The sequence below is a fragment of the Pteropus alecto genome, unplaced genomic scaffold (genome assembly GCF_000325575.1).
Source record: "Pteropus alecto unplaced genomic scaffold, ASM32557v1 scaffold177, whole genome shotgun sequence".
NCBI lineage: Eukaryota > Metazoa > Chordata > Mammalia > Chiroptera > Pteropodidae > Pteropus > Pteropus alecto.
This window is the reverse complement of record NW_006442207.1, coordinates 11353693-11372750: the sequence shown is the minus strand read 5'-3', so window position 1 is coordinate 11372750 and position 19058 is coordinate 11353693. Positions and strand designations below refer to the sequence as shown.

Below are 19058 nucleotides of genomic sequence, written 5' to 3'. Positions count from 1 at the left end.
GTATTCGGGGAACAACAAAACCATTGAAGAGACACAGTAAATTCAACAACAAAAGACTTGTTATACAAAGAAAAACAGTCAATTAAATGAGAGTAGAATTTTATAATAACTATGGATGCAAAATATTTTACTTCGTCAAAAGAATCAAGAGATTATGAAACTTAAAAGTTTGATCTTGGAAACATGTAAACAAATCCAAAAGATGGACTGAATAGCAGAAAGGACACCGTGGAAGATAATTAGTGATCTATAAGTCAGTTAAGAATTCTCCCTGTGTGTAACAAAGGATAAAGAGGTGGAAAGTGTGAAACAAAAGACATTTGTATGACTTATCTAGAAGCACCTACAACTAACAGGACTTCAGAAGGAGAGAATAAAGAGAACTGGAGCCACAATGTTTAAAGAAATAATAAGGGAGAACTTTTAAAAAACACATTAATGCGTGACTACTCAAGATTTAAAGGGCACAACAAATGTTGCGCAGGCCTAGATCTGGACACAGAAATGTTGTAAAACTTAAGAACCAAACGCTAAACACTTCCAAAGAAAAAGGAGTAGCACAAAGCTAGAATAATCAGACTGATAGAAGACCTCACATCGGCAACACTAGATGTAAGAATACAATGATCAAAGTTTTCAGGGGAAGAAAAACCTTGAATCTCTAATTCTGTGGTCATCAAACCATCATTTGAAAGTGAGATGAAATTAAAGTCATTTACAGACATTCAGAGGCTCAGAAAGTTCACCAATACTCATTTCTCAGGAAGGATTATTAAGGATGGACTACAGCCAGAGGAAGGTAAGTAGATTTATTAAGTCTGAATAAGATTTAGACATTTTTAAGAGTTTTTTGAAAAGAAGCAATTTAGATCTATAATTCCAAATGACATCATTGAGAGAATGTGAGGGATGAAAAAGTCAAAATAACAACAACAAAAGCACATTGGGGTTCCTGTCCTATAGAGGGATGGATATGGTATGATACACACTAAACCAGAGCTTCTTCGACTTTAATGTGCCTATGACTCTCCAAGGGGTCTTGTTAAAGAGCAGAGGCTGATTCAGGACATCTAGGATGGGGTCAAGATCTCAGGTGATGTCGACGCTGCCGTGCTCTGGACCTTTGAGTAGAAGGCTCTCGATGATGTAGAAAAAGAGGAGGTCAAACATGTGGGTTATAATTTAAAAAATAGAAATAGAATTATGACTCTCAAAATAGTAAAGGAAAAATAGAATAATAAAAAATGCATAAGCAATCCAAGAGGATAGAAAAGAGGGGAAAGAAATGAGTTGAAAGTATGTTAAATAGAAAACCAAAAATAAAATGGCAGAAATAAATTTAAACATATCAATAATCATAATAAATGTGGCTACACTCACCTACTAAAAAGCTTAAATAGGATTTACAAAAAACAATCCAGCTGTATTATGATTAAAGAACAAAAAAGATGGAACCAAAAAAAACCAGAAAAAGATACATAAACAAGTGCTAACAAAAAGAGACAAAGATATTTCATAAGTATAAAAGGAATAATCCATTAGGGAGATCTATCCTGCACGTTTTTGCACCTAATATAAATATGATAGAAATAACAAGGATAAATTGACAATTTGCTAATCATATTCTAGAAAACAGTTCACTTGGCAAAAATATAAATATGAATATAGAGAACTTGGCTAACACAATTAGACTGATCTAACGGGAATTTAAAAAGCATTGTACCTTCCTCACACACACAAGAAAAGAAAAGATTCTTTACAAACTCACGTGGAACATTCACAGAAAGTGATCAGATATTAGGCCACAAAGACAACCTCAATAAGCTTTATTTACTGACCACAGTGAAATAAAGTTCAAAATTAGCCACAAAAAGATATACAAGACAATGTATAAATAATGTACAAAATGATCTTGAAATTAAAAACAGAAAATACCTACAGTCTTTTAAGAAACTGGAACCAAGTTTTCAACTACGAAAAGTAACAAAATGAGGACTAATAAATCTGATGCAGTAGGGAAGAATGAATAAAATTCTAAATTGATAAAATCCTAAATTAATTAAATGTTTAGGTATAAAATTATATATAATGTTTTTTATAATAATAGTCAAATCAATAAGAAGAACATATCATATTAATAAAATAGAAATATTGTTGAAAAGTGTGATCAAGAAAAAATTTTACAAAAGGTATAAATATACAACATTAAAAATAAAGACAGCTATGACTGAAAAATTAAGAGACTTAAACATTAAAATATTATATAATTTTATATTACATATTTAAAAATCTAGATGAAATGGATATTTTCTAAGGAAATATAATTCTTCAAATCTATACTTGAAAAAAAAAAAAGAAAACCTTATAAGACTAATGACCATAGAAGAACTTGAAAGTAGGAAAAAAATTATAATTCTTCAAATCTATACTTGAAAAAAAAAAAGAAAACCTTATAAGACTAATGACCATAGAAGAACTTGGAACAATAGGAAAGAACCAACTCCTGTAGCAGATATGATGGTTTTATATGTGTGTGTATGTGTGTTTTGTTTATTTGTTTGTTACTTAACCAAATATTAAAGGAGAATTCCCTTTTTATACAAACTGTATCAGACAATGGGGAAAAAAAGTGGAAAACTACTCATCACTTGATAAGGCTAGTATACCTTCATACCATAATTAGAAAAAGAAAGTATAAGAAAACTAGACCAACATTAGTTATGAATGGAGGTATAAAAATCCTAAATAAAATGTTAGCAAATGGAATCTGGCGTACTACTTAAAATGATCAATGTTTATCTGAGGAATACAAGGCATTTGATCAATTTCACAATAAAATTCGCAATGAAAACTCTAATGTTACAAGGGATAGAAAAGAATTCCTTTAACTTATTAAAGGATATCTAACAAGCATCACGCTTAAAAGTTAGTAGCATTCCTGTTAAGGTTAGGAAGAAGACAAGCATGCCCACTGTCATGACCACTATAATATTAAAAGCCCTTGCCATAAGACAAGAAAAAGAAAGTATAAAGAATGAATCGGATAAGACGTGTTTTTCAGAAGATATGATAGTCTACCTAGACAACCCAAGAGAAATAAAATCAGTAACATTCATACATACCCATAGTAACCAATTAGAAAATGTAATAGAAAAATATTCCATTCACAAAAACAAAACAAACTATAAAATATCCAAAATAAACTTAATAAAATTATACAAAGTCACTTTTAAACTGTAAAATTTCACTAAAGAATATTTTTAAAAAATTGAATGAGATATATTTATTGATATATATTTATATAATACATAGTATATGTGCTTTATATTAAAATGTATATTATATATATAATTTCAGATAGCAAATAAATTCTTCCCCAAATCAAACTATAAGCAATATTTTCTCAATCAAAATTAAATCAGTTTTTCATGGAGCTTGACAAGCCGATTTTAAAATTCAAATGGAAAAATGTGCATAAAAAAGACAACATTTTTTGGAAAAGAAGAGCAAAGGGAGAATTACTTTAAAGATATAAGAATATTTTATAAAGCTATCACAATCAAAATAGTTTGGAATTAGCTCAGGAAAGATCACTACTCAGGAAATTTCAGAATGGGGAGTCCGTAAACAATTCCATACACGTGGGACTATGGGAATTGACAGAAGAGTTGCAAATCAGTGGGGAAAGAATGGTATATTGAATAAAAAGCACTGATGAAATGGGCTATTTATTAAAAAAAATAATAAAGTTAGATCTATACTTCATACCATTCATGAAAATAAATTACAGGTGAAATAAGAAGTATTAGAAGAAAATATCTGAGACTTTAGAAGGCCTTTAAAAATCAGTTGCAAAAACAAAAGCTATACATAAAATGATTGATACACTTAGGTCGTAATTTTTAGATTCTGAATTTAAAAGGCACATTATACACATTGATACAAGACAGAAAATATGTGTAATATATTAGGTCAAACCATATAAAACAGCAATTTTATGTCATTCAATTAAATAATAAGGGCTACCTCTAGCTTTGCCCCATGCACACCTCCATGCTCTTTTACCTTTCCAGTTGCCTGAAATGAGATCAAACAAGGGAATCCTAGAAGCCATGTGCTGAACCTAGGAGAATCTCTGTCAGCCTGGGTCTCTGAATGACTGTATGAAACAGAGTCGCTGCTGACCTGAATACCCGCCAGGACTGTGGTTTGAGAAAGAAATAAACTTCTCATCTCTATGTCATTATGTTTTTGTAGTTATTATCACAGCTTCGTTAACCTTAATTATCATAAATAAATGTAAACTAATAATAAAAATAAAGAACTATAATAATAATTTTAAAAAAGACACAACAACCCAATAGAAAAATAGGCAAAGGATATGAATGGGGAATTCACATAAGAGGAAATACAAATAGTATTTAGAGTTATGAAAGGATTCTCAACTTCATTGGTAATCAGGAAAATAAAAACAAAACAGAGGAAATTACCAAAGAAAAATTTAAGAACACCCGGACTGAAAGACAAAGGTTTCTTACTGAAAATGCTCATTAATGCCTGGCATATGAAAGAGAAAAAAAAACAACCATACAAACTAAGGTCCTGGGATGAAACAGATGACACACTCAAATGGGATAATTGGGAAAAGAGACTTTTAAAGAAGATTTAGCTGGCTAAGGGAAACCAGCAAGGCATGATAAAGCATCTCAGGCTATCACCACTCCTAGGTCTAAAGGGTGGGGAGTGGTTCTTTGCACCTGAAGAAATAGGTAGCTGTTGGACTCATAACACTGCAGAGAGGACCCTGGAGGACTAAAAACCCTGACCCTAGACTTCTCCCGCCTTCTCCTTCCTGTTGATACATACCACTCACTGTCTAAACCCAAACAGAAGCCAGAGGCAAGAGAGCCCAGTGATGCCATCCACAAAGGGCAGCCTCTTGGGGCTCAAAACAGGGTTGAAAATGGTGGGGATCATATCTGTACCAGCAAACCAAGAATATTCATCAAACACATCAAGGTGCATAATTGTAAAATTTCCAAATAGCAGGAATAAAGAAAGGATGCAATAAGTTTCCAGAGAGAAAAATCTGGCTACCTACAAAGGACTGAGAATCAGAAAGGTATTGGAGTCTCTAAAGCACACACTGTGTGCTAGAAAGCTAGAAAACAATGGAGCGAGCCTTCGAAATTCTGAGGGGAAATCATTGTACAACTAGGCAAACTATCAAATGTCTGTGAGAGTAGAATAAAGACATTTTAAGAAAAACCATGTCTTAAAAAATATAGTTCCCATGTACCCATTGTCTCAAGAGCCAAAGCATTGTACAACTCTAGTGGGTAGGCGCCATTCATTTTGTGTTATATTTAAAGGTACACCAGAAGTATGTTCCCAAGCCAGTCCTGCTTAGGAAGCTACTGGAAGAGGAATAACCAAGAAAACAGAAAAATCCATAGGACCCCAAAAACTGGGCCTCCAACTCAGGAGGCAAGTGAAAGGATTTCCCAAGAAGATGGGCAAGGGAAGTCCCTGGGTCAGCAGCTGTGTGCCCCATCTAGAAAGCAAGGTGCTTAGGTTAGACCTGGAAGATAGAAAGCTCTAGAAGAGAGATCACAAAATAAAATAAAATAAAATAATTTAAAACTCTGACAGTTTGATTTCCTCAGGTATTTGTATTGAAAAGTTTTATTCTTTGTATTTTTTTTTTTTTTTTTTTTAGCATTTTCAGAGAGTTTGAATAGGTCATAGGTATCCACAAAGGCTTAATACAAAACAAAGGCAATTATTAATTCCAGGCAAAATAAAGTTGCAAAAATAGAAGTATAATTATAATACACCATGTGGCTCAGCTTCGAAGATTATTTACATAACTATAGTGGTATGCATACTGAGTAGGGATTTACATGTATGTTCTAGTGATGGTTGGGAAGGAGTTGTGTGTACAAGAACCTAAACATTCATCTTCCATACTAGGAAGCCCATAGTTAGTGTTACAACAGAAATAACAAGAGATAGCAGTAATAAAAACTATTTAGAAAATTAGCATCTCATAACCTGGAGTACAGGAATCATAGCAAAAAAAAAAAAAAAAAAGTAGGGAAGATGCTGCTTTAAAATATTTTTTAAAATTATGTAACCCATTAATTTGTAAAAATATAAACATATAACTTTGATTAAAATAATTATTAAGAAAAGTAAGACATAGAATTTGGGGTAGACAGAAAAGAAAACCACTGTTGATACATAGTGTGGTATGGTAAAAAATTCTACCCCTTTGACGTACCCTAGAAAACTGAGCTTATGGGCAGAGAAAAATAATGGGTATAGCTCCTCATGCTGTGTTGAACAAAATAAAGTTCAAAAAGCCATTTTAGACTGAGGGCCAAATGTATTAGTATGTGAATTCACAACACTTACAGTTTTAGCAAGTGCTTTGATTCCTCTTTTAATGTCTCTCCTTTTGTTGGAAAACAGTTTAACTTCCTTTTTGATGGCCTGAAATGGGACAAATATATCACTTAAACAGGCACAAGAAATGATAGAGAGGTATATGATGGATACATGCATGCCTATATACATACATATACGTACATAGGTATATAGATATACAATTGATAGCACTTCTCTAGAAATAAATTTAAAAAATTTTAAAGACTAATGATACAAAGGGTACATGAAATAACACCACGGCAATACCTTGTTTAAGTTAGCTGCTACTACATAAGTGACCACTGAAGCAACCTGGAACTGATGTCAATTATAAGGCCAATGGAAATAAAATAATTAAGTTGTGAAAAATTAAATAGAGAACAGTTGACAAAGGAAAACCAGTCTGTTTTATTGGAAATTTGAGTGAGACCAGATAAGCAGGCTAAATCCAGACATGAGCTACTACACTTGTCACCTTCCTGCACATCTGGAGCCATGATGCCTCTTCTCCTGCTCCTGGACCACCTCTTTCCTTATGTCGACCGTGCAGCATCCCTCTAAATACATTCCATCATGAGGTATCACACTTCATTCTTTGCTTTTGCTTACCTGGACAGCTTTGTTGGGTTTCATATTAGCTTAAGCACAGTTCTTAACGCGGTACGACTTAATCTAAAAGATTGGGCTGTGTTTAGGGTGTGTGTTTGCTTTCACAATGTAATGTGTTGTCAAGTAGTATCTCTTTCTACTTTCTAACTTTCCAACAGGTTGTCATAGGAAAATAGCCTATTTGGCACAACTACAGAGCATTATTTCAAATCTCTCTCATGTTTTATAAATACCTCTTGGCTTTTTTGTTGTATCCAGGGAATTTCCTTTGTATTATCAACTTGGACTAACTCCTCTTGCGATGAGTCAACGTTTAAACTCATAGTCTCATTTACCTTAGAAGAAGACAGACAGTTCTTAAATTTAAACTCATCGAGTTCTCCCACCCTACTTTATATAATTGCTTTGAATCCCCTTGCACCTGTTCCATTTTAAAAAATAATACCAAACATTTTTGCTTGCCCAAGATGTAATGTTTTATTAATTTAATTCCTACCAGTCTGTCCTTACAGCAGCCACACTTTTCAGAGAAAGCAGAAATGATCAGACAGGTCATATGTTCACCAAATCACTCTCTGCCTTCTTTCTGATACTAGAGACCAAATTCTACTGCCTATCAAGGCCTGCCCCACAATTTGTACTTGGGGCAAATCTTCATCTTTTCCTCTTTCTCAAGGTTTTACACTTGAAAGAAAAATTGCATCACCCTTCTGCATCCTCTGTTTCTCCCCACTACCGAATCTTTTTCAAACGTGCTCTGATACCTCCTGTCCTAGGAAAGCCACTCTTCACTGACCACCACATTCTCCTTTCGCTATCACCCCCTTTCTATTCTCTTTGCAGCAAACTGTCTTGGAAGAGTTTGGGACGCCACACTCTCTTGGTTCTCCTGGAACTTCACCAGTGGCCCTTTCTCAGTCTCCTTTGCCTCCCTAAACTATTCTCCTGGATCTCTAGAAGTTGCTCTGTCCTGATCCCCTTCTGTTTCTTGCCATTGACTCTTCCATGACTTCACTTGGTTTTATGGTTTTAAATTCCATCCACATTCCCTAGATTCTCAAGTCAAAATCTCCAGTCCTGGCCTCTCCCCAGAACTCAAGACTCATTTTATCAATGGCCTACTTGGTAGCTCTGCTTAGATACCTAACAAAGGCTTCTCAAAGTTGGCATGGGTAATGGATTTCAGATTCCTTTCTTTCCCCCACAGTGTCTCCCCTCCCACAGTCTTGCCCATGTCTATGAATGATATCATCTCCTACATAATTGTCCCAGTAAAAAATCTAGGAGTGAATCCTTAAGTCCTTCCTTTCCCTCTTCCTTGAATCCATCAGTGAGTTCTATCAACTCTCCCTCTGAAACCTACCTGGAATCTACTACTTCCTCTCCACAACACTCCTCCACCTCCATCGTTGTTACCCGGGCCTCTGCCATAGCCTCCTAACAGATCTCCCTGCTTCCAATCTTGTCCCTCACAGGAGATATTCTCCACACAGTGGCAAGTAATCATTTCAAAAATGTAAATAAGATCTTGTACATCTTCTCCTCAGAGAACTCTTTAACAGGTTCCCATTACATATAAAATTAAATCCAAACTCTCCCTGGTTTGCACAGTCCTTCATTACCTGGCCTTTTCCCACCACGAGGGCCTCATCTCCTACCTCCCTCTCTCTCTTGCTCCCTTCAACTGCACAGGCCTTTTTAGGTCCTCACAGGGCAGCTCTTCCCGCCCTGCCCTGAGTACTCTTGCCCCATGTTGCATTTTGGCACTTCCTTTTAATTCAGATCTCAGCTTAAACGTCTTCTCCTTTTGGATGGAGAGGCTATTCCAGCCAAACACTATCATACCATTTTTATTCCATAAACAGATCTTGTTACTATCTAATCTTTTATTATTCGTTTATTTATCTCTGTCTTTGCTTACCCCAATTAGAATATAAGCTTTATGAAAGTGGAAACTTTTTCTGTCTTTTTCATGCCTATATCTCCCACAGCCTAGCACTTTGTAGGCGCTCATAAATATTTGTTAAATGATTGAATAAATGAATCATTTTAATGGTCTCTCTATACTTCCATGTCACATACTATTTAGGAAGTATCTAGCCAGATACTTATTCAATCAGTATTGAATAGCTCAAATCTTCCTAGCAATCATCGTTTAGCTCAAATCAACTCTTACAAAAATTCCTTACAGGTCTGGACATTTCTTACGTCAATAGAAGGAGAAAGAAAACTATATTTGAACTCAACTGTGTGTTCAGATTCTGATCCCAAACCCAAGGAGTCGCTTCGTGTTATACTTAAATAATTATTCTCCTCCTCCATGGTGTTTTTCAGAGTAGTTAAAAGTTGCTGGCAATATTCAAAAATTTCACTGGCTAAATTTCCTCCAAACCGCCTATATTAATAAAAAAGAAAACACAGCTATAAAATTACAATTTTAAAAAGTCACGTTGTGCAGTATTATTTCCAGATACATAATCATTTCTACACAAAGAATTATGCAGACAGTTCTCTGCAGCGCCCTGTAGTTATCGGGGCTCCGATTCTTAAAACAGGACTTGTTCTATGGGATCCAGAGCACGACAAGCCTCTTGACCTCTCTGGGTGGCCTCTCCTCAAGTTGTCCCCATACCCTCACCCGACGTGTCCTCTGTACCTGCCATGGCCACTGCACAGAAGAGCCACTACTCTGGCAGAGCCCTTAGAATGTGCGAGGTGCTGCTCGGCTTCACATGCAGAACCACGTTATCACATTCTGCCCTCAGCGTCCCATCGTAACTCCCTGCCCCGCCCCTGCCCCCGGAGAGAAGTTTCACTTCCACTCAATCAATACACCAGGGCATCTCAAACTTTGGGAACCTCAGCATCACCCGGAGGTTTTGTTAAAACAAATTCCTGGGCCCCACTCACTGAGATTTTGATTCAGGAAATCTGGGCGAGGCTCAAGAATATGCATTTCTAACCAGCGAGCGAGCGTGCGTGCAGGTGCTGCAGACCCTACCTTGAATAACACTGATATAGCTGATTTGGAGGTGTTGTCATGTGCCTGAAGTTATGGACTAATAGGATTGAGGTTTCAAGCTCAACTTTGTTTTGAGTCAGTAGTCCACATGGTTAACCCAGGGATGGGTGGGGATGTCTTTACTTCCATAGTTAGGGCTCTAGCACTAGTTTGCTGTTACTTGAGATGCTATTTGTTCACTGACTATAAAGAATATGTTAGGATTTATATATGAGATACAAGCTAATATTTTTTAAGATTCTATGTATAAAATGGCATGATGATTGCAGTCTTCAAATGAGTCTTTGAAATAAGTGGCTATCAAAGTTGTTACAATATAAAACCTCTACAATATTCAACATTTTCAAATGTTACTGAGAAAGGCCATGTTTTATTATTGTTTCAATCACAGGAGGCACTGTGAGATATTATTTTTGTGGAAATGAATTGTACATTGACTAGTGATGTCCACTGGCAGTTTAAACAAGGCAATATTTAAAGTCCAGGCTGTCACCTTCATGCTCTCTATCCTCTGGTCATCCTTCATCTGTATGCTTTGGTAGTATTTGTTTATTTAGAAATTTAATTTTAGTGTAAAAGTCTAAATCAATTAATATTGTCTGAGCAAAGTCTAATTAGGAAAGTAAGTCTGCATGTGTATACACATACATATAGATCTAGGTCAGGATTTTTAAGAATAAACAAGAGTTTTTAAAGTTATCTACTATTCAAATAGTCCTCATTTTTTGTGCTCCTTCAATAGGTGTTTTGAAAGAGAGGACAGATCATCTCATAGGTAATAACCATGCCTTTTTATTGTTTATATTTTGAAGCTTTGACATCTGGGGCCATGCTGATCCTGGAGGGGCTGCCCCTTCCAGGGCTAGCCAATTTCTCAAGGTAGTAAACAGCTAGCTCAGGAGCCCAACTTCAAATGTAAACCAACCAATCCAGAGTCTGCACTCCGACCATCTCCTCCACTGGGCTTCCATACTCAGGGCCACTGCTTTCCTGTGCTAATCACCTCTGGGGCCAAGTGCCAGACAACCAAGGGCAGTCCCTATGCCTAGGAACCGCGGATATTTTTCCAAACTAGCCAGTCCTAAATCTGCCTGCTCCTTCCCATGGAAACCGTAAGAAAGGCTCTTACTCACAGTTTCTCTGCGTCCTCTGCCTCCTTACAACTCTGGTGCTTCCCCACATGGCCCCCCAAGAGCATGACATACCCCTTCCTCTTGGGACCTGTGACTATAACAATCTTTTCAATGGCAGTTGTCTCTTGTTATGTTGGCCTTGCTGTACCTAAGTAATAACAAAATCTTTATTCTAAAACACCATACCATGGGAGGTTGCTTACTATATACTACACGTACCTCCATCTTAAGTAAACGAGGGTGCCGTCCTCTCTCCCATTCACTAGAATGCTTTGTCCATCCATTGAAATTCTCACTGATTGAATTCCATGCCCTTGGTGAGAATGACTCCGACAGCGGGCAAATGTTTCCTCAATAGTTTTAGGAACAAAGCGCAAAAATTACAAATGCAATTCTACCGCATGGTTTTTTAAGGGGGTTACATGTACTTCGCTTGTAGATAAATCTCTTTTTATTTGTTAACAGCATTTTAGTTGGTATGGAAGTAGTCTCTGGGTAATACATAGCGCTGAAAATCTCTAGTTCATAACACATTCACCAATACTGATTCATTCTCCCATTTGTGTGGTATGAAAAGGAGAGGAATTATCACCACCAATTTATAAAAGGAAAATCAGACGCAGAGAAGCAAATGGACTCGCTGAAGGCTACCAAGTTAAGCGAGAGGCCTTGAGCAAGCAGAGAGGGCAAATTCAGACACCTGCAAGAATCAGGCCGGTTCCATTTATGTGTGAAGAGGCTGAGTGTGATGAGAGAGGGTGATGGGCTCTGCAAGAAATGAAAAATAACATGTCCCACATGGAGGATGCTAATAAAACCAGTTTAGTTAGAACCCAAGCATCACTAATTTGGTACACAGAGCAAGTCTAAGCCCTTTAACTAAAAACTGGGATTTCTGTGTCACACTGGTTCTCAGCCTTTGATGCCTTTAAAAAATTTTTAAACTTTTGAGTACGTAATACATTCAAATAGTTTGAAGTTCAAAAACCATACAAGTGTATGCAGTGAAATCTCCTTTCTGTCATCATTCCCCAACTACCTCCAATGACAATATCTTCAATAATCTTTCAGAGGTTTTTTATGCATATAAACAAATTTTTATGCAAACAAGTTTTAACATAAATTATACCATAATACATATATTATCTTGATTTCTCCCTTAACACTATATCTTGGGGTTCTTTCTATATTGTTCCATAAGATTTCCTCATTCTGTTTTACAGCTGCATAACATTCCATAATTTACTTATGTACTGTTTAGTTACCATTATTTACTTATCCTCTATTGATGGATGTTAGGTTGCTTTACAAGCAGTGCTGCCATGGATAACCTCAGATGTGAGGTTCTTTGCATAGAATCACCCAAAAAAACTTTGATGTCTTGCCATATCATACCATTGTCAGTTTTAACGTACATTACAAATCATTTGAATGAGACAGTATAAGAGTTTGCAAATTGTTCACTTAAAAATAATCTCTAAGTGATCTAAGATTTTTTCTGTTTAATAATATATAATATTTTACCTAACTCTGTTCCAAATATACTTTCTTGCACAGGTGAGCAAGGAGAGCTGGATGGGCACAACCAAGGTCTAGTTGATCTGTGGAACCAGGGGAGTGTGTAATGTGGGTGACTGTGATGCTTCAGGTGTATGGGGTAGAAGCCTGGGTAAGAATCACCGACCATATTAAATTGTACTGATGACCAATACAATTCGGTTCCAGCATCACATGAAGAGTCAGGTGGGGGCGTCAGCAACCAGCTCAGAGGCCCTTCAGGCCAGGGAGATACTAGGTTTGTACAGTAATTCACTATTTCCAAGGCAGTTTTGCATACACCTTATTATTGACTCTCACTAGAATCCCACAGGGTTGGTGCAAGCCAAGCTTCCCTAATATTACAGAAGAGCACCTGAAGCTCAGCAAGTTTCCAAGACAAGCAGCTAGGTGGTGATGGAGCTCGGCTGGAGCTCAGCTACGTAGCCCTGCTCGATGCTCTTTCTTCACAGACCTCAGTCCCCGCTTGGTGTTTTCTCTTTCAGAGGCTGAAACCTCAGCACATGCAAACATCTAATGTTAAAGTCAATACTACCATCAGTGGTAAATAAGTTATGAGTCAATTTACCTAGGAAAGAGTTCTGATTCCTTTCCTAAGGGCTTTTGTTCCTTATATGAGATCAAGATATATATTCCATGGTTTAAAAAAAAAAAAAAAAAGAGTTTACCAAAGTATGAATGTCTCGGATACACAGAATTCCACATTGAGCTCTTGATATGAGCCACAATCCATGCGGAGACAGAGAGAGCACTCCAGGTCCATAATGTTTGCTTTGTATTTTTTGGTATGGCTTAAGAACGCAAATACCGTTATGTGCCTGCCAATCAAAGAAAATGACCGCTTTATAGAAAAGATCAGGGGACCAGCACCTTAGGGTTTGTAATTGTGCATATACAGTTGGACTGAAACTCACAAACTGTCATGGAAAATAAGCTGACACATGATAAAGTGGGCACCTGTCCTTTCGTATTTTTCATCTTTGCAGATAAAAGTTTGTTTCGATCAATTAAGAAATCCTTTTTTTATATGTTAGCTACTGTTAAAGATCTCAGACTATATCGACAATCTTTATTTTTCACTAATCATTTTCATATATCCCCATGCTCATGTCAAAATAAATTACTTGATATGCCCCCTTTGTGTTTCATGCATTCCTACCTCCGAGCCTCTGCACATGCTGTGACTTTTGTCTGGAATGCCCTTCTGCACCCCATCCCCACCAATCCTGCCTTCTCACTACCTCAGCAACCCCACCCCACTGCTAAGGTTGTCCACGACAATTTTCTATGTCTAAATCTAACCTATTCTTTAAAGTCTAGTTCAAATATTACTTCCTCCATGAAGCTTTTGTGGAAACTTCCCTGCTATCAGTAATTTCTTCCTTCTCTTAATTTGTCTCATATCTTGCTGACACTGGCTACTCTGGGACATAAGGGCTTTGATTGAAGGGTTTAAGGAGGAAGGATGGGAGATAATCTGGGTCAGTGTGTGTAGCAGGAGGGGATGCAATATGGGAGAAGTTTGAAGAGAGTATGATGAAAGGATGAGGGAAACATAGCCCTATTGCTTAGGGCTCAGGTGCAAAGTTCTACCCCAAATCCTGACACCTGTCAAATAAATTTCCTAATGCTAGATTGTCTTTTCACAGCATTAAACCACTATTGTGTCATCTGCATGTTCATCTGACAAGTATGATATATGTAGCACAAGTGTGAGGTTGCTCAAACATATTTTATGATGGATTAACAAATCATGCTAATATACATCTAATTCAAGGAAATTATGTTATTATGATAAAGCCATTTGTTAACTAGATTAGAATATTAAAATATAGATCACATCTAATTAATACAATGTGTCAATCTTACTTGCTAAGATAAATGATAGCACGCTTAAATTTTGGCATACTTTTTCAGGAAGAAGATAGATGCAGATGTATGACACTTCATTACAGAAGCCATATATTCGGTTACTTTCAAAGTCCAACACTGCAGAAGACAAAGCATGCTCTATCTCGTAGAGGAACTTATGAATGAGTTCCTCTCTCATCTTCCCTCTTTCATTAGTGAAGGCTGTAAAAACTATAAGATTTGAGGAAGAAGAAAGATCACTTGCACCATATAATGATTTTATTTTTTTCAAACATTATGAACAACTATGAAAAGCAAAATAAAAAATTTAAATGCCCAATTAATAATGCAGAATCTATTAGGTGATAAAAATGATTTAAAAACAACTTGGCTCCATTAGAATACTTGAGTATTAAATGACTGATAGTGAGTAAAATATCTCGTATAAGGCCTTGGTTAGTTTCATCAGTTAAGTAGAGGCATATCATTAAATGAAATTCATGATGTTCTTTAATTAAAACAAGGTTAATTAAAATATAAAAGTACTTTGAGGTCTTTGGCTCTTTTATACTTATAATTATAATTATAATTATAATTATATATTTGCAAAATAGTTACCCAGATATTTGTTATCTAAAACAGAGTATGTATTTTATCAGACCCCTTTATTCAGAAAGCTCTCTTTATAATTTTATCAGTGAAAGTAACTACACAGTAACCTATCTGAACTTGACTATGTATATTTAAAACTAGGAAAATGAGGCATCACAAAATGACAAAAGTACCAGTCGATCTTGTTTCTTTTCTCTGGTAATATGACAGATTCATAAGATTCACAAGGCTTAGAAAAAAGCCACATTTCATATTATTTAGCCACATTAGTTTCACTTAGTAAGACGCACAAAAGGTGGCCATTTTACAGCTTCACATATTAAGAGGGGGAAAAAATGCTATCACTAGAAACAAACAAACAAACAAAAAAACAACCCCCCCGCCAAAACTATAGCAACTACTTATCTGGGCCCAGGACAGAGTTGGTTGCTTATCTTTTCTTTACCTTGCGGTAGTATTTTAGGCAGAGTAAATATTTCCAGCCTGCTTCTTCCTGTTTCTGGAAGTGGGGAAAGCACCATCACTTCCACTATGTCTGTTTCCAAAAGAGACACTGTGGATATTTGTAAAATGTCTTTGCCCACCTCTGAAAGCAAATGAAAATCAATACCACAAGTGATCATTGATAAGTTTAAATCTTATCTTCCCAAGTAAGATTGTCTTCACTCAATCTTTAGATCTAAATGTATTTACTGGATATTTAAAATGACTTTTAAATATAAGTGACAGGATAAACGATGGAAGATTCTCCCAATTAGATGTCTGGACTGGCCAATTCAACCCAGCTCAGATGAGCTCAGTTTCTTTCCCAGCCAGGAAGGACTCCGAGTCTGCCATATCCACCCCACTCAGCAGCAGCTGCATGCTCTGGCCCCTCAAATGTCTGCTCTTGCTGGTTTGCCTACTCCCAACATGGGATAAACTCAGGTGTCACTGTTCTTTGCATATGTAGTTGAGGCATTGCTGGTGTGGTAGAAATACACGAGACTTGAGTTCGTCCTCTAGAAACCTAGGCAATGTGCCTTGTGTGAAGAGTCATGACTGGGGCCCACTGCGGGTTCTCTCCAGATTCACTACTCCCACTCTCCATGGGGGCTGTTCTGAGTGTGTCCACTTTCTCAGGCCTCCTGATATCAGCTCCTTTCCTCAGGTGTTTGGTGGCTGACCTTTCTTCTTACTTAGCGAGGAAGATTGAGAACGTTTGACACAAACTTGACCCCAGCTTTCTCATTCCAAATCTCACATTTTTTTCTGTTTGTTCTCAACTTCTCCCTTCATTTCCTGACATTTCTGGAAGAACAAAATGTAACCCTTTCCATCTGTGATTTTGAGCCCATGCCTTTCCATCTGTGATTTTTGAGCCCAATGTCCAATTAGAACATGTGCTATCAATTATCTTTTTATTTTCTTGTGTCTTTTATGGTTTCTTCTATTCAGCCCTCAAGACTTCCTGTTTTCCAATTAGGACCGTCCTTCGAACCTGCTTCCCCACCACAGTGACCATCTAATTCTCTTTACTGCAGACTCAAAACAAGAATTACCACTTATCGACTTCGTTTTCTGACAGGCACTTCCTTCCTAACCTCTGTCTCTCCACTCTAGAGTAACTTTTGTAACCGTGTACATCTTCACCTGTTTGAAATGACTTTTTCTCTTTCTCCTTCATTCAAACTGGACTTGGGCTCACTTGCTTCTTTTCCTTCCTTATTCTTCTGCCTACCTGCATGACCACTCCCTTAATCATTAAGCCCTTAGGTCAGCATCAAACAGTCTTAAGGAAAAGCCACAGACTTGTTGACCACAGAAACAGAGTTTCAGTAAACTAAAGATAACGTCAGCAGCTCCACACCCATAAAGGTAGATGACCTTACCAGCATCCCCTTGAAACCAGACAGAACAATGCCATGATTGACATCAGGACCTGATGCGATGATCAACTGCTTGTTACCCTAGCTCCGACCAATCGGGAGAGCCCGTGACCCCAACTCTCTCAGCCACTAATGCGTTTTTCCCTATATAACCTATTCCCTAGAGGCCTTTGGGAGCCAGGTCTTTGAGTGCTAGCTCACCAGTGTCTTGGGGCTTGGCACCATTTCCTTAAATAAACTTCTACTTTCTTTGCTACAAACTCCTGTCCGTGTCTCTTTCGTCTTTTGATGTGTTTAGGCCAGACGAACTCCTTGAGTTCGCTAACGCTCTCCCAGCGGTTACCCCTGATTGGCAAATTTACAAGAGCCTCCTCCCAGCCCTCATTTCACTCACACTGGCACAGTCTACACCCTCAACCAGCCTCCTCCTTCAAGCTCTTTCCAGAGTAGGTGTCTCCCAGTTCTCCCATTACTCTGACCTGTCCTCAGTTTTCTTCACTATCTCATCTCCCTCAGTTCACAGCTTCAAAGGAAATAGTTTTCCCCATCCCACACTCTGACTGACTGGATATGTTAAAAAATGGTCAGCTATATGTCCTACCACACTCCATGTCATCTAATTTATGTTATTTAAGTTACCTGCTTGGCCTCATTAAGCAGTTGGGTTTGTTTCTACTCTGTCTTCTTAAGCCATTTCATCAGCGTCCACGATTTCAAGATCAGAATTCTATCATTAAGGTGTGAACAACTCTCCATCTCCAAACTTATGCTAAAGATCCCCAAATGAAGAGCTTATTGGCTTCAAATCTACAAAGCTTGCCACCCTATTCCTTAACCTCCATAACTTTCTTTTTTCTTGAGCTTTTACTTCAATTGATGACATCACAAACTTCCACCACCTGGACCAGAAATTTTGGAGTCTTTGCTAATCCTTCCCTTACACTTATAATCAAATACCAAACTCTACCAGTTCCATCAGTGATAACTCTTCCCTCTTTTGTCATGGGTGTGTACATTGTGGATAAGAGCATGGACCCTGAAGGCAGACTTCCCAGGTTTGAGTCCTGGCTCCATCACTACCTAGAAGCATGACTTTGAACAGTACTTAACCTCACTCTTCCTCAACTGCCTCATCTGTAAATTAGGATAATAACCATCCCTACCTTATAAAAGTCGTCTGTAATAATTAAGTGAATTAACACATGTCAAGTACTGAGACCACTGGCTATCACATGGTAAGGAATCCCTCAATAAATGTTGGCTATTGCCATGATTAATATCAGCTCTTGCCTGGGCTGCTAGAACGATTGCCTAACTCATCTTTTTTATTCTATTCTCTTGCCTTTCTGTTCCATCCTTCTCTTACTTGTACCAGAGTCGTCCTCTAAAAACCAGGTCAAATCACACTAGTCCTATCTTGAAAAACTTTGATATTTCATTAATCACAGAAAAAAGTCCAGACTACTCGGAAAGATACCCCAAACCCTTAGTCTCCTTTCAGACTCCATCTCCATAATCATCATCTAGTAAACTCTTCTATTTACCTATAACACCAGTCTCCTTACCATTCTAAGTGCCTTTGCTCAGACTTCTATCTAGAGATGAAATACTAATATGCCCCTTTCTCCACTCCTTTAAACCCTCAGGAAACTCTCCCCTGATCCTCTGCACCCTCCTTTCCTCAGACCTGGCAGAATTAATTGCTTCTTCCTCTGAACCTACACAGCACTCCGTTTATTCCCCCTCCACTAAATTGTTTCCTTGAACTTTCCACGCCCCACAGGGCCTAGGTTCAGTATTATATACCAAGTAGGCGCTCAATAATTTCTAAAAAAAAAATCAATAAATGGATTTTAAAAATATATTTAGGTGGAAAATATACATATGCATTTGGTACTTAAAGCCAGAGAGAAATGTATTAATTCTGACTATTGATCACATAGTGCCATCTTGCCTACTACATCTGTGGTTTACCTG

At 37.3% G+C, this 19058-nt stretch overlaps 1 protein-coding gene across 1 annotated transcript in view; it reads right to left on the bottom strand.

The window, feature by feature from the left end:
• CFAP43 (cilia and flagella associated protein 43) overlaps positions 1–19058 on the bottom strand; it is an 82009-nt gene that overhangs the window by 27854 nt on the left and 35097 nt on the right. The window contains exons 13-19 of the mRNA XM_006920883.3: positions 15659–15799; positions 14660–14832; positions 13419–13568; positions 11413–11543; positions 9286–9433; positions 7272–7364; positions 6418–6495 (exon numbers count right to left, since the gene is read on the bottom strand). Coding sequence (XP_006920945.1) covers positions 6418–6495; positions 7272–7364; positions 9286–9433; positions 11413–11543; positions 13419–13568; positions 14660–14832; positions 15659–15799 — 914 coding nt within the window. The remainder of the gene's footprint in view (positions 1–6417; positions 6496–7271; positions 7365–9285; positions 9434–11412; positions 11544–13418; positions 13569–14659; positions 14833–15658; positions 15800–19058) is intronic.